Source organism: Cyrtonyx montezumae, unplaced genomic scaffold (genome assembly GCF_038088225.1).
Source record: "Cyrtonyx montezumae isolate F1298 unplaced genomic scaffold, pur_monq_1.0 scaffold_4, whole genome shotgun sequence".
NCBI classification, from domain to species: Eukaryota; Metazoa; Chordata; class Aves; order Galliformes; family Odontophoridae; genus Cyrtonyx; species Cyrtonyx montezumae.
Window position 1 is genome coordinate 19664858 of NW_027072045.1, and position 23800 is coordinate 19688657.

General features: G+C 53.4%; 1 protein-coding gene across 2 annotated transcripts; it reads right to left on the minus strand.

Annotated features, from left to right (window-relative positions):
• Positions 1 to 6705: 6705 nt before the first annotated feature.
• Positions 6706 to 13083, minus strand: TLX1 (T cell leukemia homeobox 1). 2 transcript variants are annotated; one of them, XM_065746001.1, is made up of 3 exons: positions 12105 to 13083; positions 10463 to 10664; positions 6706 to 7622 (listed from the first exon to the last, which is right to left on the minus strand). In XM_065746001.1, the coding sequence occupies exons 1-3, from the start codon at positions 12571 to 12573 to the stop codon at positions 7400 to 7402; spliced, it is 894 nt and encodes a 297-aa protein (XP_065602073.1). In that variant the 5' UTR covers positions 12574 to 13083; the 3' UTR covers positions 6706 to 7399. The 2 variants fall into 2 exon arrangements, with proteins under 2 accessions (XP_065602073.1, XP_065602072.1); XM_065746000.1 differs by having other exon boundaries at positions 10463 to 10700.
• Positions 13084 to 23800: the final 10717 nt, after the last annotated feature.

Consider the following 23800-nt stretch of genomic DNA (forward strand, 5'->3'; position numbering starts at 1 on the left):
CCTTCTCTCCTTCCTGCAAAAGGAAACAAGAAAGCAGCTTCTGACTTCCCAGCTTCCTCCCCACCTCTATTTCATAGAAGAACAAGCTACAGGTGCTCTCAGGACGTCCTTTCATGCGGGTAACATTGCAGGAGTGGCTCTGCCTGTCAGGGTTTCCCCTGGTGTGATCACAGTGTGCATCCCCCAGGCTCGGTACATATTCTGCTACAGCTCAGCATCACCCTGCAAGCCCCCACTATTCACAACCAATCATAGGAAAGCAGAGTCTCCAAGACTGATTTGGGCTGGGCTGGGCCAGAGGAGACAAGTGTTAGGTGAAGATGACAGGCACACATCCACAGACTCACCTGAATACGTTCACATGAACACTTTGCTTTTCTGAAAATTGGGCAAAATAAATAAAGGGGGGGGGGAGGGTGTACATGGGCAGAGAGAAGAAAAGAAACTTCACAGCTGATAAGTCATCCAGAGGATATTATTCCCAAATTTCAGCACATCATTTTAGATCACATTTTGGCCTCTGCCCTCTGGGCACCATTTCACTGCTAAATGCACCATGGAATAAATACAAAGTGATGGTGGAGCACAAATAATCCCATCTCGGAGAGAATTACTTTTCTGGCAAAAACAGGGGAATGAATGCAGCTTTAAAAAGCAATAACTGGTTAAACAGACACACACATACGAGCAGACCCCATTAAAGTCATTTGATATGAGCCAGGGAAAAGCATCTCTAAATCACATAATTATTTTAAGAGAAGACACATTTCTTTAAACTGGTTCAAATCACCTTTGGGGAGGGAGGGGGGAGGGCTTGCATCTGCCCCATTAAGTGTTTTGATTTCCTGCAGCTCAGCCCAGACTCCTGCTTTAATAGCATTAAACATACGAATGGGATAATAAAATACAGGTGATTTCCTTCAGCGTTATTGATGAAAAGTCATTTCTTCCTTGTTTATCTCTTTCAGCGTTATCTGCTTTTCCTGGTGCTCAACGCACTCGCTTCCCTGCATCCAAATCCCATTGTTTTAATTCAAACCCCCCAGCCCTGTGCTTCTGGGCTCGCACCCGAGCCAGGGATGCAGGGGGCGGCCCGGAGCCCCCTCCCGGCTCCCAGCCGGGCTCAGCCCCGTGTCCCCGAGCAGCCCCTAGGTGGAGCCCGGCACCCGCGTTTACTACAGAACGACCCCAAAGCCGGAGATGCTGCAGGGCTGCTTTCCCCACAGTACAAGGGAAAGGGAGTGGGGCTGGGAACCTCGTCCTGCGCGTCCAAGCCACCCGTGGTTTACCGATTGGTGGCTGCAGGAGGGCATCAGGGAGGAAGAACCCTGATCCCAGAGCCACGCAAGGCAGCACTGCCAGGCAAGCTCTCCCTCCCCTCCTCCCCAACCCCCCCCCCCCCCCCCCCCCCACACACACACTTGATTTTGCACTGCAGCAGGTCTCTCCCCACATCCCACCAGGGCCCATCTGAGCTGCTGCTACGGATTTCCACAAGGAGGGGGCAGTGGCTGGTGGCAAGGAGAGAGGACCAGCATACTCAGTGCAGAAGTTGAGCAGCGCAGCACCCTTATTTCAGCAGCATCTTCCATCCATGAGTGCTCTCAGGATGTTCTTTCATGCAGGTAACACTGCAGGCGTGGCTCTGCCTGTCTGGGTTTCCCCTGTTGTGCTCATAGCATGGACCCCCTGGGCTTGGCACACATCCTGCTAACGCGACCAACTGCTGCAAGTTTCCTGATGTACGGCTCCAGGGGACACGTCCTGCAGTTCTGGAGAGCACACTGTGCTCTGTGTGCCACCTCCCACCTTGGGACAGGTGACAGCTTCAGACCTAGCATAATAACCAGTAAGTTCTCAACATTTGCTTTCCAGCCTGGGATGGAAACTTGGTCTCTGCAGGCATCTCCATGAGGATGAGGGTGCAGAAAGCATACTCAGCTCAGTGAATTCATGTCAGTGAAATCATGATGCAGGGGCACCACACAGGTACCTGACCACAACTTGCTGTGCATGTGCTCACTTACCTGCAATAACCCCAAGCACAGTTCGTATCCAGCACACTCAACATCCCAGGTGTGGACTCACAATGCTGACCACCAGCATCATGAACCCAGTGCTCTTTGCTAAAGTCCCAGAGAGGAGTCCAGTGGATCTGCCATGTGCCAGGAGCCACACACAGGCTAGGGACAGCAACTACCAAGTAATGCCACTGCCCAAGATATCCCTCTTGCTGAGAAATGAAAGTTCCTGGGAAGCAGAGTTCTCTCCACGTTTTCCTATATCTCACTCATTGTGAGGCTTTCCAACTGTAGTTAAGAAAAAGTATATATTGATTGATTTTCTTTAATCACGCGTTTGTTATTTTTAGGCTACTGCTGTCTAGGAGACAGGCAGCTAACCGCAGCTTCCCCATGACAAGCAGCTTCACATTCTTTGGAGGGAAGGAGAAAAACGAGTTTTCTCAAGCTGCTCTTGTTCCCACCCAAAAATTAGACCCGGGACAACTCACCTCCATCTCAGCAGTTTGCTTTTGCTTTCAGCTTGCTTTTTCAGTTTGCTCTCAGCTGGTGGCTAGGGAGCACGCAGCTTGCTGCTGCCCAGGCTGCCCCACACAAGAAGAGGGGGAAGCCAGACATTTCTTTCCTGCCTCAGAAAAATCAAGATAACTTTTCCCTTGGGGGCGGGGGGGGGGGAATATCTTTTGAATATATTTAAGTTCTACTTCAATAAATTTACAGACTTCATTTAAAACAAAATGCTTCTGAGCAAAGGATATGAACAGGGCAAAGAACTTGCATCCTGGTATTGGTTGAGCACTGACATATCATGCTGAAGGTTTCCTACTGTAACTAAGGCCAAAAATAACAACAATAATCAAATCAGAGTCCCAGTTAGTTTCATAAAGAAAAGGTCTATAGAAACAGAGACAATCTGGATGATCTGACTGCAGCAGCTTGCTGTGATCATCTATTACTTTACGTACTTCTTTGCGTAATATTTGTTGAAAAGCACTTAAAAAAGAATTTCAGATTCTCCTCACAAATTGAGATCTTCCCATTAATAAAGCTTCAAGATTCTGATAAACCCAAACCTTATTCCACAAGAGGCTTTGCAAAGAAACAGCAGCAAATCTTCATCGCTGAAATAAGAAATGGGCATCACTCAATGGGTATTTTTCTGGCAGAAAACAAAACAAAAAAATAATTTAAGAGGTCCCAGCTGTCCTGACATTGTTTTCTTTACCACGCAACCGAACAAGCTTTCAACAGAACAGCTTTTGCACTCCCACCACCCCCAAAATCCAAATTGCCCTCAGCAGTCCCTGCTCCCACCTTACTCAGTAGCACTGATTAAAACCTTACAGGTTAATTATGAGCACAGCAGCAGGAAGAGCCAATTGCTGACTAGGAGGGTTAAAAACAAAATAACAACAAAAAACACAACCTATTAACAACCCTAGGGAAGCAGGGGGAATGATGATCCTATATATAGCTGCTGGGGAGCAGATCCTCCCTTCATTATTAATTACAGCAAGCTGTGTCTGGGGCTAGGCACACCTGCCTCGTGATCCTCCCAAAAATGCCAGCTGCAGGTGACCCTGAGCTGTCAGCCATGAACCAAACACTTCAGAGACAGGACAGCACAGCCCCAGAGAAGCCACATGCACCCTCACAGCCTGCTTGCAGGGACGCTGATGGAGCATGCTTATCTCTGTAGAATCACAGAATGTTCCTTTGTCCCCAGCCCAGGGCTCCAGCAACGTTCCCAGCCTGGTGGACCCGAAGCAGCCATCCCTAGTTTGGATGAGCCTGGTACTCAGCTAATTGGCTGGATAGGAACCAGGCTGCTCGATGGGTGTCAGGTTTGTATTTGAGCACAAGGCCACTCAATGGAACTGGGATTCTTGAGGGAGGCCAAGCCTCACTACTGAGACCAGGTCTCTCACTCTCCTGTGCCCATGGAGCTTGCTAAGCTGGGACTGAGCCCAGATGACCGCAGCCCATCCAGCTGTACTTCGTCTCCTCCAGCTCTGCACAGATGTTTGGTGTTCCTTTCACTGCCGTGCTCCCCACCCCCCACCTCCCCCCAAATCCAAATTTTGCCTTCAAAAGCTCAGCACATCTGTAGCTTTGGTCACGTTTCATGCCAATTCTTCCCCTCTGGCCGAGGTTCTGTATTTCCTCAAGGCAGTTGGACAGACACTGAAAAACCAACTTGCACTAACCCCAGCTTCACATTTGGGATTTGCTACGTTGTGAGATAAGCAGAAGGGGGAAATGACTTTCAACGCTTCTCAGTGCGATTGCATTCCTGCTCCGAAATAGGTACAGCACAAAAAGTGAAGTCTGCCGTCGGCGTGGTGCGGATGGCCCCAGGATGTGTCCACAAAGCATGCAGTTGTATGTCACCATTCTGCATCACTGCTTATGGGTTTAGTTCCATCATGTTTCAGGCAACTCTTGTTGTCTGGGCACAGATCATTGCTGATGCCTGGAAGAATGTACGCAAATAGCAAAATCCCCCAGTGACAAAACCAACTTCAGAAATGAATCCAGGAAAAAACATTCTAACAGAAACCCTTTCCAGATGCAATTATTGCAAGAAAGACCAGATGAGTATTTTTCTGTAAGTGCAATTACAGAAGATATATTTTAAGTATTTTTTGTACTTTTCTGTCTCTAATGTTATGCATTTTGTCATTTCACATCAAGAACCTCTTTTATTCTGTTTTGTCTTTTTTTAAACAGGAAAGATTGATAAGAAAAGGAGGAAGTCAACAGCCTCTAGCACAAGGTGTAGCTAAATATTGTATCTAAGCACACACCCTCGAATGTGCATTATCATACATTCAGCTTTGCTGGGAAACATTTTGGAATATGAAATGAGTAACGTGGATATTATAAAATGGCTGTCTTGGAATTAGATTTTAAGATATTGATGTGTCACGATAATAAAATAGAAAACACTTTTAATATCAGCGCTGAGCAGTGTGATCCCGTTTTCATTTATTTCGTGGCCCTTGGTTTCTTTTTCCTGCACGGAAACCTTGGTAAGGAGAAGGCGAGCAGCCCCACCCCGCGGGCGGCAGTGCCTCCTGGAGGTGAGGCCCGAAGCACGGCGATTTCTTTGTCGTCCCACTCGGGCATGTACAGAGCAAGGAGCCCAGCCGACTCCTGCAAACCTCTATGGCATCAAACAGAATTTAAACGAAAGACTTCTGTCAAATTTATCCTAGAAAAACAAAATAAAACGAAACAAAACAAAACAAACAAGCAAAAAAAACCCCACGATTTGTTTTATTGCTTGTTTCTTTGTGAGTAAGCAGGAATCTCCCAAAGATATCCCCACAAATCTCTGCTCTCTGCATTCTCCTGTGCTTTCTCTCTTTTCTTTCCCCTCCCCCCCCCCTTTTTTTTTAATTTTTGATTTTCCACCTCAGCAGGTGTTTCTCTCTGCACTCATTTTTGCATTGGATTGCAGGGTGGGAAAATCCTGAAAGAACACAAGTACTGAATCCAATCTTGCAATACTTGGTTTGGGGAAAACAAAACCTAACCCAATATACAGCTTATACTCTCACTTCCCAGTCTCCCAGAGTTGCACTGTCCTGCCCAGGACTGAGCCCTGGTCTGTGTGGTGGCACACTCCCTGTGCCAGGAGCTGGGACCAGCCAGGTCACAATCCTCCTCTCACAGTCCCAGTGCTGAGAGAAAGGCCAGGCAGGAGCTAAGGCCATGTCCCGGGGGGAAGCAGGGTAGAATTTTCCCACCCATAGAGTTTTCCTCCTTCTGCTCAGGGTGATGTCCCAGAACAAGGCTGAGCAAAAATGGAAAGTAGAATAATTCCCCATCAGGCTGCATCTAAACCGCACTGCTGCTGGAGGTTTCCTTCCCACCAGCCCTGCTTTCTGCACGCAGTCCCGACGCTAACAGCCAGCTCCAACACTGTGAGTGCCGCTCAGGGAACTTCCCCACTCGTGCTGAAGGCAGAGCCCCGCGGTTCCTCCCACACCCACGAGCCCCACAGCATTTAACACAGGAACCTGCAAACTGCTCTGGGACGGGGAGTTAAGCCCACCCAGAGCTTCCAGACCAAGCAGACTTGAGAAAAGCCAAATGGAAAAAAAACACTAACTCTATTTTCATCTTAAACAGCCGAGCCTCCACGGCTCCGATCCACATCCCTTCCCTGGGAGCTAACAGACAGGGAAGAGCAAGGCACTCCATGATTTATTCAGTACCCTGGAGACATTATTTTTTTTTATTTTTTTATTTTTTCCATTTCCACATAAATTACACAAGCACTTTATAAAAATGAATACACAGGAAACACCTTATAAGTGCATAACTTAAAAAAAAAAAAGCCTTAAAAAAAATCTCACTGAAAATAGGTTTTCTGATTGCTTGCCTGAACTAGCTGTTTAAATTGGCAGTGCTGTTTTAGATTATAAGTAACTGAAAAATATATACTGTATATGTAATATCTATATATTCCCGGCGTTTGCTATAGGAAGTGCTTTGCTTAATTGTATCTCATTCCCTCAGAACAATTAAAGAAACAACAAAGTCGGAAGTGAAATCGATTTTCGCCCTCGCAAACCGCCTCATAAAGGGACACGGGGAAAACAAACCGTCGGGCAGAGCTTTGCAAATGATATGGAAATCACCCACGGAACAGAGCGGCACCACCGCTGCCCGGCGCCGCAGGGCTCCCCTCGTTATTAAAGCACGGGCCGTGGAGATGGGGACAGTTTGGGCTCTTCGTACAATTGAGATATCACATTTACCGTCCTCAGGAGGCTGTCTGTTCCTTCGCTTCTTCCCCCCCTACCTCGCAGGAAAAAAAAAATTAATGAAAAAGGGGGGGAGGAGAAGCAGCCGGGTGAGATCCGAAGGGCTCGCCACTGTCGCCTGCAGAAATTGGGTGGTGAAGAGACGAGTGGCTTTCTCCGTTTGTTGAATCCCCAAACTTCTCCAGCGCCAAGGGCCCAGCACAGTGCCTGGCTGCACAGATTTCCCAGGGAGCCGTGTCTTTTCTGTTCCAATCAGTCCAAAGTGCGTACCTATAGATGCACATCCTATATACATTCGGACCTACGGGGTGCCCCGAGCCCTACAGAACCCAGAGGAAGTTCCCCCAGCCGGGCACTCGCCCGCGGCCACATCTGTCAGGACTCGGCTTTGTCTGGCAGCGTGTCAGGAAGTTTGAAGCCGGCACCAGAGACTTTTAGAAAAACAAAAGGACTGGGGGGAGGCGAGCCGCTGCCGCTCCGCAGCCCTGCGGGCGTGGAGACGTTGGGGGGCGAATTTCTCTTTCCCGTCGGTCCTCGTAGAGGGATGCTCCATGGGACGCAAGTGTTGCCGGTGACAAAGGGGACACCCGCAGGTGCCAGCCCTTATTCGCAGGCGGAGGCGACGGTGGTGACGCTAGTGATCTTGGTGGAGTCATCAGACCAGGGCTGAAGGTTCTGCAGGGCGAAGAGGGAGGAGTTGTGCACACAGATGGGGTCGGCCTGGATGGGCTGGTTGATGGTTTTTTGGAAGGCCTCCTGCTGCAGCTGCATGAGGATGCGGTTCGCTTGCTGCCGCTCTGCCTCCCGCTCCTCCGCCGTCTGCCTCCTAGAAAAAAGACAGCCATCAGCAGGTTGTGGGGTGGGAATGGGGAGGAAAAGGTCCGCAGACCCATGCAGTGGAACCTGTGGATATCTTCTTTTTCCCAAGAAAAATTTCTCCCTCAAGTGGAAAGGTGAAAAGCTACGCTTTGTTTGTGGCCCTGGGAGAAATCCACACAGAAATCAAAGCACCCAAAGGAGCAAAGAGGGGGGCTGCAAAGTGTAATTCCCTGCAATGCAGCAGCAGGGACCAAGGGGATGACCCAGAGGGAATTGTGGCACCCTAGCAGTGAGGGAGATGGGCAGCATCCCACCTTTTCCTGCGCTCAGATCTGCCATCTCTTCCCCTGGGCTGCAGTGCTGAGATGGAAGGAAAGAGATGCTCACAGTAGGCAGGACAAAAATCACACCTTGCAAGCAGCAAAACATAGCATAAATACTAGAAACACACTGAGAACTGAGAAACATCAAATGCCAGAACACACCGACTGGGCAGGGCAGAGGAGGAAGGTTTTAAGAACAGGTCAGACACATCTGTCTGGAATGACAGAGGCAGAGCTGAGCCCACCAGGGGGTGGACCAGAGGCGGGGGGGGGGGGCGGCGGCTGTGGAGGTCCCCTGCAGGTGCAAGCCCTGGAGTATCTGGGAGAAAGGGAAAGGAGAAGAATGGCCTCAATGTGCTTCAGTCCACAAGGAAAATCCCACATCCCTGCCTCAATGTCTACAGCCTGCAGTGTCCCAGCTCCCACCAGGGAGCATCCCTGGCACCTCTCCCTTGCTTACAGACAGGGGTAATGACAGCTTTTTAATTTGGCAACTCGCAGGGAACACAAGTCATCTTGTCTTCTTCCTCCATAGGGATCGGAGGTGGCAGCTCTGAGTGTGGCGGTGACACCTGGAACAGGGCTGGGGACACGGGGCACGAGGCTGTCAGGTGTGCATGGGGAGTGCACGGCTCAGGGCTCAGTCCCTGTCCTAATCACAGTGTCAGCATCTCCCTGTGTCACACATCCCGAAGATGGGGGCTCACGCCGCTCATTCTGCACTGCAATGAATTTTTAATGACTGCCTGCACGGAGGGGGTGCTCCCGGGGTGGGAACAGGGAGCCCCACAGCAGGACAGCAGGAGCATGATACCACCAGCACCTGGCTGTGTGCTCACCTGCTGCAGGCTGGGGTTTGCAGGTTCAGATCTATTCGGTCAGAGGAAGGAACCGAACCTCACGTCCATGCCTCAAGCAAGCATCCAAATATGGGGAGGGGACGACTCAGCCACCTCAATCCCCTGGATACATGTGGGGAAGGGGCTCCAGATGCAGGCACAGCTCTCCCCCAGCCTGTATTTATTTAAACTCAGGTCTGTGTGGATTCTCCCATGTCTAATACCATGGCTGAGGTCAGGCTGCAGCCTTTCCCTCTGACAAAACCAGTCATTCCTTTTTCTTCACCCAGCTATTTTTCTTTGTCAAGTGTATGAATAGGTTTGTATCCTCTGCTCCCCTGCCAAAGGGGATTGAACTTAGCCAACAGACGCAAGGAGTATTGACAGACGCAAGTGGAGCCAGCCAAGCCACATTTGCCTCACTTCCTTAGGAAACCAGGTTCGAAGACAGCTGACCCTGTTGTGCAGGGCTGTTCCTCCTCCTCCAGGACCTCATTCTTAGCCAGCAGAAACTCCCCCAGCCCACAGATTCCCTGTGCTGGAGGAGCTGCTTCTCCATGGACTCTTTAGGAGTGGACACCCTCTGGGGGATTAACCCCTTGGTTTCAAGCTCTCTATCCTGCGGTGCTCATCCAAACCCACACAGCTCCTAGGGAAGACTGTATCCCCCACACTGGAGAAAATGTAGAAACAATCAGGAGCGAAGCTTTAACTTGCAAAATACTCAGGATCAGCTTGGTCTTCCTAGGGAGGGATTCAGTCCTTTGAGCATGGAGTATCCATCTGAGAAAGTGGGGGGAGGAGGGGGTGGAGGGAAGGCCCCATTTTCCTGCCTGGAACCCTTTGCTTTGGCAGTGTGCACCCATTCAGGCAGGGAAAAGCAAAAGATACCTCCTTTCTGCACCCAACACACAGCTCCCCAGCACCCAGCTGCCTTTCACCCAGCTTTGCAGCCTGTTGCTAAAGCTGATTTCCTCTACAGGGGTACCTCGGGAAGCTGCAGCATCGGGCAGAGCCTGATTGCTCCATGAGAACCCAACCTCCTCCTCTCCTGCCAGCATGTACTGGCACATCCAGGAGGAAAAAATGCATTTCTGCAAGGAGGAGCACTAAGCCCTGCGGGGAGCAAAATCTGAGCATATGCAGGGCTCCATATCCCAATAGCACCGGGTTCAGGTCCCAGCCCAGGCCCCCAGTACAAATGGATCCCGGAGGGTCCCACGCTGCTCATGCAGCACTGGAGATGTGCAGCTGCAGCCATCACTCCATGACAGGTCCCCCCAGAGCTCCCTGCCAACTTGGGGGTCCTGCATGCTGCATCCCAAGAACACAAGCACAGTGTGCCTGTCATCCGTGCTCTTGCTCACATGCACATGCATCCGTCCATACTCACTCCCTGTACTCACACTGAACGCACACACACACACACAACTGCGTGCGAAGTCACACATGCACACACTATGCACATCCACACATCCACGGCCTACACACAATCACACACCGTGCAGCCATGCACACGTGCCCTGCTGGCACACACACACAGCTGTGCGTGCACACTATGCACCATCCATGTGCATACACCAAGGCACCTCCACACGTACATACACACGCAGACCCCATAGTGCTCCCACCACCACATCCCCCAGCGCAGTACCGGCCCCGCACCGTGGCCTCCAGCCCCTCACCTCCACTTGGTGCGCCGGTTCTGGAACCAGGTCTTCACCTGAGCGTCCGTCATCTTGAGGGCCTTGGCCAGGGCTGCACGCTCAGCCGAGGCCAGGTACTTCTGACGGTGGAAACGCTTCTCCAGCTCACAGATCTGCAGGCGGGTGAAGGACGTGCGCGGCTTCTTCTTCTTGGGGGGTGTGCGGTTCTGGTAGGGGTGACCTATACGGCGTGTTACAGTGAAGGGTGAGAGGGCCACTGGGGGGGACATGGAAGGGGGGATGAGAGGCAAAGAAGCAAGCAGTGACACATCAGCACAAGGGCTCCGGCTCCCGGGCGCTGGGCTGGGGACCCCCCCCACTGTGGATCCACGGGGCAGAGTTGGGCACGGGCAGAGGAATGCAGCTGGGCACCGAACTCTGATTTCAGCGGCCATATGGGGGGGGAGGGAGGGGAGAGCCCGGGGCGGCCGCTGAGCTGTGGGCCCGGTGGGGCGGGCAGCTCCTCGCCCGGCTTTGACCCGTTTTTTTCCAGCTCTAATGTCCGGGAAAAGAAAAAAGAAAAAAAAAAAAAAAGAAAGAAAAAAAAAAGAAAGAAAGAAAAAAAAAACGAGAGAAAGAAAAAGGAAAAAAACAAAAAAAACCTCAACAAACAATGGCGGGGTTGGGGCGGGGGGCAGCACGGCGCTTTGGGAAAGAGACGAAAAAGCGGCGGTGAAGCAGCGTAGAGTGGGAGTTTGGGGACAGGGTGTGCCCGCCTGCAGTCCGGCTCCTGTCCCACCGCTCCGACCCGGGAGCGCTGCAGCGGGCCCGGCCCTGTGCTCCTCGCCCCGGGACAATTTCGGTTCGGCGTTGCGGTAACCGGCTTTGGCCCGATAGTTTACCCGAAAAATAACTTCCCGCTTTGAGAACGGGACTCGCTTTTAGTTTTTGTTTCGTTTCGTTTTTCTCCACGAAAAGAAATAATTACAAAATAATAGTAATAACTGGATAAAACCCGCGGCGTTTGCGGGCAGAGTCGGGGCCGCCGGGACGGGGCCAAATGCGAGCGGACCAAAACGAAACGGGAACTTGGACAAAAGCGGCCCCGATGCCGCGGCCGAGAAAATTTTCCCAGTTACGAATTCGTTGTTGGTTTCTTTGTTTGTTCGGTTGTTCCGTTTTTCCCCCCTTATTTTCGTTGTCGGATTTTTTGCTTTGTTAGGGGACAAAAAACAAAACAAACAAAAAAAACCCACGAAAATAATAAACGAGCACGGCTACACCTGGAAAAGGCGGCGGCTCCGGGGAGCGGCTTCAACCCCGCTCGGGGCTGTTTAAAGTCCCCGTTGGTCGGGGAAGGGCTGAGCGCGGCGGGGACCGAAGCGACCGCACGGAGCGGGACCGCCGCGTTCCCCCGTACCCCGCCGGGGCTTCTGACGGCACCCCGATTGACGAGGCAACTTCGGGTGGGTGCTTGCACGGCTCGCGGGGGCTTTAGGAGTTCTTCGCCCTTCCCCAGGAATAATAATAACTACAGGAAACCGTCGGGGAGCCGAATTGCTCCCTCATTCCCACCCCTCCGTGTTCCCGGCCTGTGCCAGCCCCGACGGCCCGGCGCGGCCCGGCGCCGGCTCCTGCTTGCCCCAGCGAGGAGGGGAGCGGGGAAAGGGTTCCGACTCACCTGTGAATCTGTCCTTTGTGTACCGCCTGTTGCTCTCCATCCAGGGGAAGGTGAGCCCCGTCAGACTGTTCACGCCGTTCACCGGCGGCACGGCGGCAGAGAGGGGCTGGTGCACGCTGCCAGCTACAGGGCGGTGGGCCGGGACGCGGATCACCCCCCCGGCCGAGCTCAGTGTGTTGCCGTTCATGCTCACCGCCATGTTCACGTTGTAGGAGCCGGGTAAGGCTCCCATGCTGCACGAAGTACCGCCGTAGGCTCCGGCCCCGCCGCCGCTCGCCCCGTAGCCGCCGGTGACCGTGTTGTAGGCACTGCCCACGATGCAACCCAGGCCGTACTCCGCCGAGTCCTGCAGCCGCGGGTGGGACACCATGCAGCTGCCCGGCTCCGACGTGTTGAGGATCTGGTCGATGCCGAAGCTGATGGGCTCGGCTTGGCCTTGGTGCAGGTGGTGAGCCCCGAGGTGCTCCATGCCGCCGCCGTCCGTCCCCGCTGCGGCAACGGAGCCGTGTACCGAGCCCCGGGGCCCCACTGCAGGACCCCGGCACAGCCGCAAGGACCCCAAAATACGGCAGCAGAACGTAGGAGCCAGACGCGAGCAGGCACTACGCACTCAGACCCATCGCGCCACAGCTGCGCACCCCGGGACACCACGACAGAGCCACACGCGACCGCTCCACGCCAGCCCCACTCTCAGAGCCACGCATCGCCGGGGCGCACACAGCAGACGCAGCCCAGATCCCGAGACCCTCGGACCCCAATAGCACCTCACACCCCCACACCCGAGGCACCCATGCACCGACACGCGAGGACCAGAAGCCCTCGCCGGCAATGTGGAGCCGAAGCCCCGCGTCTCGGAGCGGAGAGCGGCGGAGTGTGAGTGCAAGAGCCCCTCCGTCCTGTTTGCCCATCAATCACGCTACCCAAGGCCTGCTGCTCCCAGGCCCTCACTCTCCATTGGCTGCATGCTGAAAGGAGCCGAGTGAATGACAGCGGAAAGGAGCACGAGAGAAAAGGAGTTTCTTCTTCCCTGGCTCCCCCCCCCCCTTAAAGAAAAAAGAAAAAAATTCACCACCCAGCTCGGACCTATAAAGGCAGCACTGCTGTGAGCAGGGCAGTGTAGAGATGTTGCAGTGGGCAAAGGAGATTCTGAAGACAGTGTTTCCCAGTTCCAGAGCACCAATGGGACCCAGTGTGGGGTAGGAGGGGTTTTTTTTTGTCCCAGGTGAGGAAACAGGAGCAGCAATAGTTCTGGTGGACCTCTGTCTCTCCCCTTTCTCCAGGATAGGTTTTCACAATTTCAAATCTCAGCACCTCTCAAAAGCTGAGCGAGAGGAGGTACCCCTATTTTCCAGACCCCTGAGTGGAGGCACAGGTGGAGTGTCCCCACAGATGTCCAGACCTGTAGGGTGTTGCCCTTGGATGGGGGAGCACAGGAGGAGGTCGTGGGGGCCCAGGCCTACCTCCCACCCAGGAAACTGCTGTGAGGTTTTGCTGTGGGGCTTCATTGACCGTGGCACAAACTGGCCCCAGCTGCTTCCCCCAGGGTGAGGGCAGAACAGGTGTATGTTGCTCCTGGTTGTCTCCTGCTTTGTCCCTGCCTCTGTTGTGATTTTATGCCACCACCACCTCCTGCACTTGCCAGTGGAGAGAGAAGTATTTTATTCATCATGCTACCCCACAATACCTCCACAATCACTAGCACAGCTGCATTCTTGTGTGCCTGTCCACCCATACATCCCAGGATCAGGATGCTGTGGCACCCCAAAACCCTCACTGGGGGCCCTTCCATCACCACAGCCCCACAGCAAGGACACTGCAGGGACACTGAGGGGGTACCATGGGTGCACAGTGGGCAGCAGCTTCTAGCAGCCCCATGCCCGGCCCAGTGCCCAGTTGGCCGCTTCCCCCCCTGCCTGCCGGGGTCAGGTTTCCCCCCTCCCCATACCTGCCTCAGTTCTTGACTTCTGAACTCTTCAGGGAACTCGCTGGCGCCAGCTCCATCAACCAAAGTCCTTGTGGTTAGGAGGAGCTAGGAAGGGAGGGAGGGAACGAGGGCCGGGGCCAGAGGGTCCAGGGGGCTGCGCCCAGACAGGGGCTTTCCTATCCCCTGAGGCTGCAGCTGCCTTCATCCTTCTTCGGGGACAAGCCTGAGCCTCTTCTCCAGCCCCTTTACATGTGGGGCACACGGGACAACTGGGCTTTTGAGACCTCTGCATGCTGATGGGTTTGGGAATGATGCACAACCCCAGGATTTTATTCCTGCACGAGCTACAGACCTCACCTGCAGTCTTGGGGAAGCCATGCAGCAACTCCTAGCACTGGGAGTTAGGGCACTGCTTGTCTCAGCCCCTGGACAACACCTGGTTCAGATTCTCCAGCTGAAACTGCTCCTGTCCTCCATTTCCCCATGGGCTGTAAGTGGCCAGGGCTCGAAGAGTGCCATAGAACAGCTCGTTTCTGCATTCAACTCTCTAACTCGGATTAAAAGGGGCTTACATGCAGTGCCACAGGTTCCCACACCTGGATAAATCAGGGTCGGTCTTGGTGCTTTCAGGTTCACATCCATACAGGAGAGCTTATGAGGATCGGCACTCACTTTGTGGTACATTCAGAGCCCCTAGAAATTGACATCCTGGTGGTAGAGGTGTCCCAGGACAGCCAGCTCAGCATTACACGTTCCTGGCAGCCTTGAAACTTTTGTTCCCACTCATCCATCCTCAAGCAGCTGCAGGGACAGGCTCATTCCCAAAGCAGCGGCTCAGCCCTGCTCCAGCTCACGTTTAGGGACTGGGAAAAGCCCTTTTAGGAGATGGCAGTGGAGACAAGACTCCCTCTCTCCCCTCTCCACAAAGATCTGGGACCCTTTCTCAGGTTTTCTCATTGATCTGGTGCATCTGCCTCCTGCTAGCCGAGAGGGACAGCCCAACCGGGGCCTGACCTCCACCCTCTGCTCCCATTTCCTTTTGCTTTGCTGAATTTCGAGGGCTCCCCTCAGACACCACTCTCCCCCAGAGCTCCCAGAAGTGCTGCGAGCTGCCCCTGGCCCGGCAGCTGCTGTGAAACACAAAGCCCTCCTGCGGGGACCGGGGACAAAAGTGGGACGCCTGGCACTTTGGCAGTGTCCCAGCAAACGCGCTGCTCTTCCTTCAAAGACTGTGTTTCGAGCAGCGCTTTCAGGAACTTGCAGTATCTTGCCGATGTCCTAAAAGCAGATCGAGCGATGGTTGTGGGCAGACCTCACCTCGACACCGGCACCCGCACCTCCGAGCGTCTCCTTTCCTTTCTCCTTCCTTAATTCGTTTATTTCGTTTGCCCCGGGGGGGTGCTTTCCAGGCCCCGGGCAATTAGTCACCCTTCCTCACATCCATCACTCGCCGAACTTCTTTCTCTCCGTCCCCGTCCACTGTGAAATCAATTACCGAATGCGTCACACGTGGGGTCGAGATTCAACCCCTCGGAAAGCCGCCACGCCTCAGCCCGTCGCGATCCGTCGCGACAGAGGCTGAGCGGCGGGTCTTCCCTCCGTCTCCCCGCAGCAGCCGAAGCCGTGCGGGTTTCGCAGCTCCGAATCTCGTTTCCCGCATTTCCAGTCGGAAAACAGCCCCCGGAGCCCCCGCCCCGTCGGGGCCGGGCGGGCAGCGGCTTACCTCGGGCTCGGGAAGGGCGGGCCGCGCTTCCTGGGCACTGAAAGCAATTAACACCATTTGGGGAATTTTTAATTGCTCTATAAAGCATGCTGTAAATAATTACTCCCAGCTCCGTTGATCCCTCGAATATGCACTGACAGTTGTAATTTATGGCTTTGGAAACGTGGCCCCTTGTATTCAGCATAACTCCTTATTACGGTAATGACTTAGCGCCGCTGCACATAATGAGTATAAAGTGCCCGGCGCTGCGGGAGCGGCACCGCGCAAACTTCGTCCGCACGATATTCCTCTCCTTTATGGTTACAAACGACCGAGCCTCCAGGAGCTCAGAGGGCGGCGGGGACGGGGGAGGGGAGCTCGGGGCCGCACGTCGGGGCTGAGGGGTCCCAGTGCTGCCCAGTGCCTCCCGTTGCTGTGTGCCCTCTATTCTTGGCACAAGGGCATGCAACAGGCCGGCGGCCCGGTAGGGACAAAGCCGCTAGGCTGGGTCCCCTCGGTGAGGACGAGACTTCGGTCGGTGGGGGCTGAAGCACCCGGGGGCAGCCCATGAATATTCAACGTTCCCGCACGCCGGAGGAGCATCTGCCAAGAAGTTATTGGTCCTGCGGCAGCAGCCCCTCTCCCCACCGTGCAGAAATGCGTGAAATCCCATTAGCCCCCTCTCCTCGGCCACCCGCCCCGCACCAGCCCCGCTAATGAACTGCGTCTGTCCGCCATCCCCGCAGGCACCGACGGCAGCGAGGGACACCGGGGGCTCTGCCCCGTTAATAACTCCCGGCTTAATTACACACCCCTCGTGCCAACTAATTGCGGTTCCGAATTCAACGAGAGAGCACGCGTGGGCTCCCGAAGCGCTGCCCCCTGCGACAGACAGGCCTGTCGCGACCGAGCGGCTGGCTTCGTGCTGTCGGGGCTGCCGGCAGCTGCCCCGCATGTTTGTTTGCCGGGGGAGCGGCTTTTGTCTGCTCCTTCTCCAGCCCCCGGGCCTTTTCGCGATCAGACAAAGTCCTGTTTTGCCAACAGATTTTTGTCTCTTCCCTTCTCTTTCTCCTCCCAGTTTAAAAGCAGCCCCCGAGGGCAGGGGCAGCTCTGCAAAGGGCGTGCGGACGGGGAGCGGCACGCCCAACTCCGCTACCAGAGCAGCTTTCACTAACAAGAAGATCCAATAATAACGATCTTAATTAATGCAAACATTGTTACGGGCTTAACCGTAAAACCTCCAAAACCCTCTTCGCTTTTGTTTATTTGTTGGTTTTTTTTTTTTTCTTCTTCCCCTCCCCGAGGTTAATTAGCACACAAAAAGCAAATAGAAATTATGGCAGAGCCAATAGGTAAACTTAAACCTAATTTGCTGCTGTTTGCATTAGTCCTCGGAGAGCAGGGCCGGAGGCACCGCTGCCGGACTGGACGCGGGTGAGGTCGGTTAGCCCCGCTCGGGCTGTAGCAACGGGAACGAGCCGTGCTCGGATGCCTCCATTGCCTCAAAAACTGGGGGGACACCGCGCTCCGCACCTCTTCACCCTCCCGCAGGTGGACAGCCGAGTTCTGCCCCTTGCAACGCAGGGGGGGTGGGGTTACCTGTGACCAAAAAAGGGGGGATGACGGAAAGTTTGATAACAATGGAGTTTCCGTGTGCAGCTCCCAGACCGTGCCGCGCACTCCGTACCCAATCGGGGGGAATTGTCGGGGTTTAAACGCCATCGTGGGTTTGCACGAACAACGTTCTCCACACTTGTAAATTAAACTGATTAATTGCATTGTTTACAAGTGTATTAATTGCGTTTTCCACTAGTAATTAGTTGCGATATCCAGTATCGCTGCCCCGAGCCGGGCCCGACAGCAAGCGGACACGCACACCGCGCCCGCACACATCGGGGAGACAGGAGGCGATGAGGAGGTTTCGGTTCCGAGCCATCGCCATCACGAAGTGCCTCTAAAAACAAGGGCGGTTTGGGGAATGATTCGCCGCAGGGCATGTGGGACCGCAGAGCAGCCCCAGGTCCAAGCAGGGATTCCAGGGAAGCGCTGGGGTCCCACACAGGAGGAAAAGTCCCAGCAAAGCCTGGATCCATGTCCCGTTCAGTTCCAGGGGCAAAGCTCCCACCTTCAGAGTCCCATCAAACACTGACATTGCAGCTCTGATGTCCCCATCCCAGGTTCCCCCAATCCCTCTCGTCTCCTTTATTTTCCCCAGGACTTTTACTGCTCAGAAGAGATGAGCCAAGACATTTCCTTTTCCCCTTCCATAAATATTACATCTCCCAAATGCAATTACCAAGGGCAAAGCAGCACAAGCATTTGCTAAATAAGATTATGTGATAATGTTAATGTATTTTATGCCTGCACTGTGACACTCGACAAACCCTCTATTAATAACAGCTCAATGAGGTGTGGAAGTTCTTAACAGGGCGCTTTGGGGGACGGAGGATTTTGCACTCCGTGGGGAAGTTTTACACAACAGTACCACGGCATCAGTTGTGTCAGAGGAAGAGCAGTGCCCATGGATTTGTGGATAGCACCTGCTGCCATCTGATGCTCCCCTATGAACACTGATGCACTACTAAGCTGGGACCAAGAAATGAGGGTGTTTTCAGCTGTTTCCAGTCCTCACCCATTAGAAGAAAACACCCTCAACAAACCTAGCTCCACTCTGCCCATCCCCAAGTCTCCAAGCTGTGCCCTTTATCCACTTTAGCCCCCCAGCAGCCACGTCCATCTGCCACCTCTTATTGACCCACCTATCCCTTGTGGTCTTCTGCCTCTATCATATGTCTCAGCCATGGGCTCATTGATGGCCAAATGTTGGTTGCTCAGCCTGAGACACTCAGCTCCAGCAACTGAATTCCCCTTCACCTTTCCCTCAGACCTCCTTCATCTGCAGCATCCTCACCAGAACTCACTGCCATGGGTGGCAGGGCCATCACCCCATGTCGGTGCAGACAGCGTGACACACAAGTCCTTTGCCTCCTTTGATGCTTCCAGGGCAAATTCCTCCAGAGCCTGCAAAGTTTGCCTCTCCATTTCACATTAACACTAGTTTGGAGCTGCCCTCTGGCCCCCAAGGGTGAAAGGTCAATCCTTTATTTACTCAGCCCCTCACTTAGTTCATCTGTAGCCCTTTCAGGGACTGGGATAACAGACACAAAGTGGTCTGCTAACCTGCTTCCTGTCCTCTGCCTGCTGCTCCAGGAAGTGCAGAGATGAACATCGTGTGCTGCAGGTACAGCACAGCACTCCCTACCCAGGGACAACATTTGGCACAGCATGGAGGTGAGGAGATTGGGAGTTTCAGGGCTGGAGGGAGCCACATTAAGCTCCTGTGTTGCCCAAGACAACCCTGGCTCTGACTTGATCCCATACAAATCCATACATTACTGCCCAGAACCTCCCACACCTGATCTCACCTTTGAGAACAGAAGCTCCCCAAAAGCCCTAGCACCCTGGGGTCAGTAATACTTCAAGGAAGGACAGCACTGAGCCCTGATGTCCCCTGCAAAGCCACCATCCCCGTGGTGAAATCAGCCAAAGGAGGGCTGTGCTCCTGCTGAGGGTTATACGGCTGAGACAGAGCTGTGCCCCAGGTGCTCAGCATTTGGCAGGATTAAACGCCCACAGCTGTGGGAAGGCTTCTTCATTTGTTTTTGGGATTCATGATTATTATTGTTGTTGTTATTAGTATTATTATTACTACTATTACTGGGGAGAGGGTTTACTTCCCATGTTTTGCCAGTGCCCATGGAAACCTTTGAGCCCATTGCAGCCTCAAGTGCTGCAGCCATGAGGCAGTGCACTGGGAAGCCTCTCTGGTGCCCACTTATCTTTTTACACCCCCCAGATGTGCAGAGGCTCTGCAAGTGCTGTGGAAATGCTTCCAGCGTGACTTTTGCTGAAAAAAAGAATGGAATTTCATTAAATCTGCTTTGAAGAAGAGGGGAAAATCCCCACACTGTGCCAGCGCTTCACTTTGTCTCCATTGGACAATTAGGAAGAATGCAGCTTTTCAGGAGCATCACTTGCTCTTTCTCAGCTTTAAAACTTCCCTTCCACCTCGTTCTCCAGGCATCAGTTTTTAACTTCATCTCAGCCATTGAAAAAAGAAATAATATTAAGATGTTCTATTTCTGGTACTGGAAGAAAACAGACCCAGATTTTCCACTTAAAAACTTTCCTCACTAACAAGATACAGACCAAGCATGATATAGGTCTATTTTCCCCAATAGTATCTGAAAGCTTTCTTTCTTCTGAAATCGAAAAAAAAAAAAAAGATAAAAATTCGGTAGTTTCCTCCCCGAGCTGATGGAGATCTCTCTAGAGGAAATGTGTCCGATAAGCCCAAGTGGAGCAGCCTCCCTGCTTTATCTCAAGCAGTGTCAGATGGGTATTTCCAACAGGATCCCCCCTGGACACTGCAGCATCAGGTTTCTCTCCTATTCTCTCCCATCCCGACCCAGCGTTGCAATGGGAATGCTCATCCTACAGCACACATCGGGAGCTGGGCCCAGAAAACCTGGCTGAAAATGGGGCCAATTACCCATTAATTGGTGCTGCTTGCTCCCTGGTGATTAATTGTTGGGAGAAAGCGTGTCACATTTTGCAAGCCCAGACTCCAACGCAGCGACACCCGCAGGTCCTTTATCAGCCCCGGGGCCAGGCACGGCACCAGCCTGTCTGAGCCTGGCAGGTACCTCTGCGTCCCACGGCTTGTTTGTTTTGGTGTAAGCCTGAGCATAATTGGGGCTAAAGCAAAATACCCACAGCAAAACAAACGTGGCGCCAATGATGGACACAGCACTGCAGCCGAGGACAGATGGCAGGAGAGCCTGTCCAAGCAGGTGGAGATCTCCAAGGTGGAGATGACTGGAGAGTTCAACACGCGGCTGTTGTCCAAATGATTAATTTCTAGCCACCCTTCTGAGAGCAAAGACCTCAGTCACAAACCTGCAGCATGCCCGCCTGGAGGGGGGAGATATGGGCAGCCCCCATGCCAGATTCACTCAGAGCCATGGGGCAGAATGGGGGGAACCACAACAAGGAGTGTTTGTGCAATGGGATGCCCAGGAGATGGGTTGCTCATGGGATGGGGTGTTCATGGGATGGAAAGTCCATGGGATGGGTTGTCCATGAGATGGGACGCCCATGGGATGAGAGATTTTTGGGATGGGCTGTCCACAAGATGGGATGTGCATGGCATGTGGTGCCCATGGGGCAGGTCAGTCCCACTGCATTCCATGCTACCCTTCTGTTTGGGGTAGCAGGGCCACTGGCACCAGCCACGGGACTTTCACATGGTTTTCCTTGCTTTGGCATCACACTGAATAATTCATGTACAAGACATAGAAGAGGATAAATTGCAGGCAATGATTAACATGAGTTATTTTATGTGGTAGGAAGATCTATCAGTCTGGCCCCGACAGGCTGCAGTGATTAATGCAGTGCTGCTCCTTCAGACTGCAGTTCCTGCATTCAATTACAGGTGCTGATGGGTTCCTGAGCAGCCAGAAATCAGCAGAGGAAGTCTGCATTCAGGATCGGGACAAGCTGCAGCAAAGGGGAAGGCACTCGCCCCCTGCTGCACTGCGATCTTCCAGATTGGAGTGATATGAGTCTGACCCATTAACACAGAAAGTTATTAGTAGGCTCTTGGGCAGAGTCTATTTTCGTATTCATTTGGCTAATTAAATGTAAATCATTGCTCTGGATTACCACGCAGCATCCCAAGCCCCATTAGCCAGCATGTATTCACCGGGGAAAAGGGGCTGCACCCTTCAGTTCACACATGATGTGCCCAGCCTGCATGGCCACCAGTGGATCTCTCACCCGTGGGCAATGACAGACACAGGGGGAACTTGAGGTGACTCTGCAGAGCACTTGCTCCTCTGGCAGTGCTGGGGGTCCTGTCTCTCCACTTTAAGCAGTGACATCTGGCCACGGCTGCACGGGAGAGGCTCCATAAGCATCCCAGCCATGATCAATATTTGGAGCCTGCCAGGCCCAGCTATCCCCCCCTGGGGGCCCAGCAGAGCATATGGGTGTTCCCAAGCCGGCAGCTCGTGTTGCAGCAGCTTTTAAGATGTCACCGACCTCCTCGCAGGTCCCTCTGCCAATCACCTATGGCAAAGCAGTGGGGGTCCAGCACCCAGCTTGGGGGTGCTCTGGTCCTCACTTGGCCCAGGAGCAAGGGACAGGGATGATGTGCAGCTGAACATCCCTGAGCAGTCCATGGAACCTGCTGCAAACCTTGCTTGGGACATTTTTGGAAGAAGATCCCACAGTCCTGTGGGGTCAGTGGAAGGGTTGCTGTAGCCCCCATCAAGTCTCTAGGGGTTTCCTCACACACCCCTCCCCTCCCTCACCCTTCCGTCATTATTCTTAATGGACAAGCTCATAAGAGATTCTATTAACTTTATTACCAGATCAATTAGTGCTTGCTTTCCCCCCTCCTCCACCCTCTGTGCTAATAATCCCATCAAATATGAAGACAGCATTGCACCGGTGCCCAGCAACCTGCAGAAGGTGCTCCAGCCAAGCTCCAGCTGCTCCATTGGACATTGCTGAGATCGATGGGTCTTCCCCAGGATTCAGTCCAGTGAGGAGGGGAAGAGAGAAGATTAATTGGAGAAGACTTTGGCACCGACCAGTTCCAATATCCACTAACATGAGCTGAGAAGGAGCGGTTGGCAGCGGTATGCGGCCCCTCACCTGGAGCCCCATAGCTGGAGAAGGATACAGGTGTTTGCCAGTGAGAAGATGGTGCAACATCAATCAGAGGTGGGGGGAGTGGGAGGTGGGTCGGGTACTGGTGTCCCCTAGTCATGGCCTTGTTCTCTGAGCAGAGAGGAGAAGACCAGCAGAGAGGAGGAGACCTCTGGCTATGTGTCTGGCACTGGGTGAGAGTGGCCCCAAAGATCCTTCCCCTATGTCCACCCCCTTAGGGTCCCAACTCCAAAAGCAGTGGTCTCACCTCTGTACATTCCAGGCACAGATGGGATTTCTGGCTGCCAGCTGTAGCCGTGCTGGGTGCCCAGGCTGAGTGACAGCCCTTGAAGGGGACACTCAGGGAAACCGTGGGAGCGAAAGGATGTTGAGATGGTTGACCGGGGTCCTGGCTTGCAAAGCATCCCTCTTGCAGGGATGCTGGTTCCCACCCCAACGCATTTCTCAGAACATCCTATGCAGTTTGCAAGGACCCACTTGAGCCCCTAGGAAAGGCCACGGCGTTCCCAGCAGCCTGGACCACGTGCCCTGCCTGTGTCACGCTGATGGCTTGCAGCTTTGACACTGGGAAGAACACCAGGGCCACCGCAGAACTCTGGCATTTAATCAGTCACGAGGCAGCGCAGCTTGGAGCCAAATGACTCCATGTGGGCTTGCAGCCCCCCAGAACCTGCAGCAGAGGGAGGATTCAATGCAGAGGAGCACCCAGAGCCTGGAGGGTTTCACAAACCCAGACCTTGAACATGGATGGGGTTGGAGAGGTCATCAGGAATAGGGCCTTGCCTGCTCAATCAGCCTTGAGACCAGCACCGGGACTATTTCCAGGCAGTGATCCTATTGGGCACTGGAGGTCTCCCAATCACTGTAGCACTCTCCAACCCCTGCCCCAGATCCATTTTCCCAAGCAGCCCATTCCCAGCCAGACCCTGTCCCCATACTTTCCAATGAACATCATTTTACCCTTTGAGTCTATCTGAGGTCATTTGGACTCCACATCCCAAGTGCCTAGGACCTGCCCCATCTACCTGGTACTGAACTGAATGAGACCAGAAAACTGACCCTAAAGGCTTCCAACTTCAAGGCCACACGCTACCATTTAGGGATGGCAAGGGGAAGAATTATGCTCTTCTTGGATGAGGCCGCTGCTGGGCTGCGGGACAAGAGAATGCTGCCCTCTCTCCAGCCCTTCCCAACCCAATGGGACTGGGAAATAATGCTCCATGCAAAAGGAATTAAAAGTGTTTCTGTGTGCGCGCATGTGTGTGAGCCCTGCCAGGTTAATACCGCTGCCTATTTGCCTGACAGCTCCAAGATTGATTACCCGCCGCAGCGCTC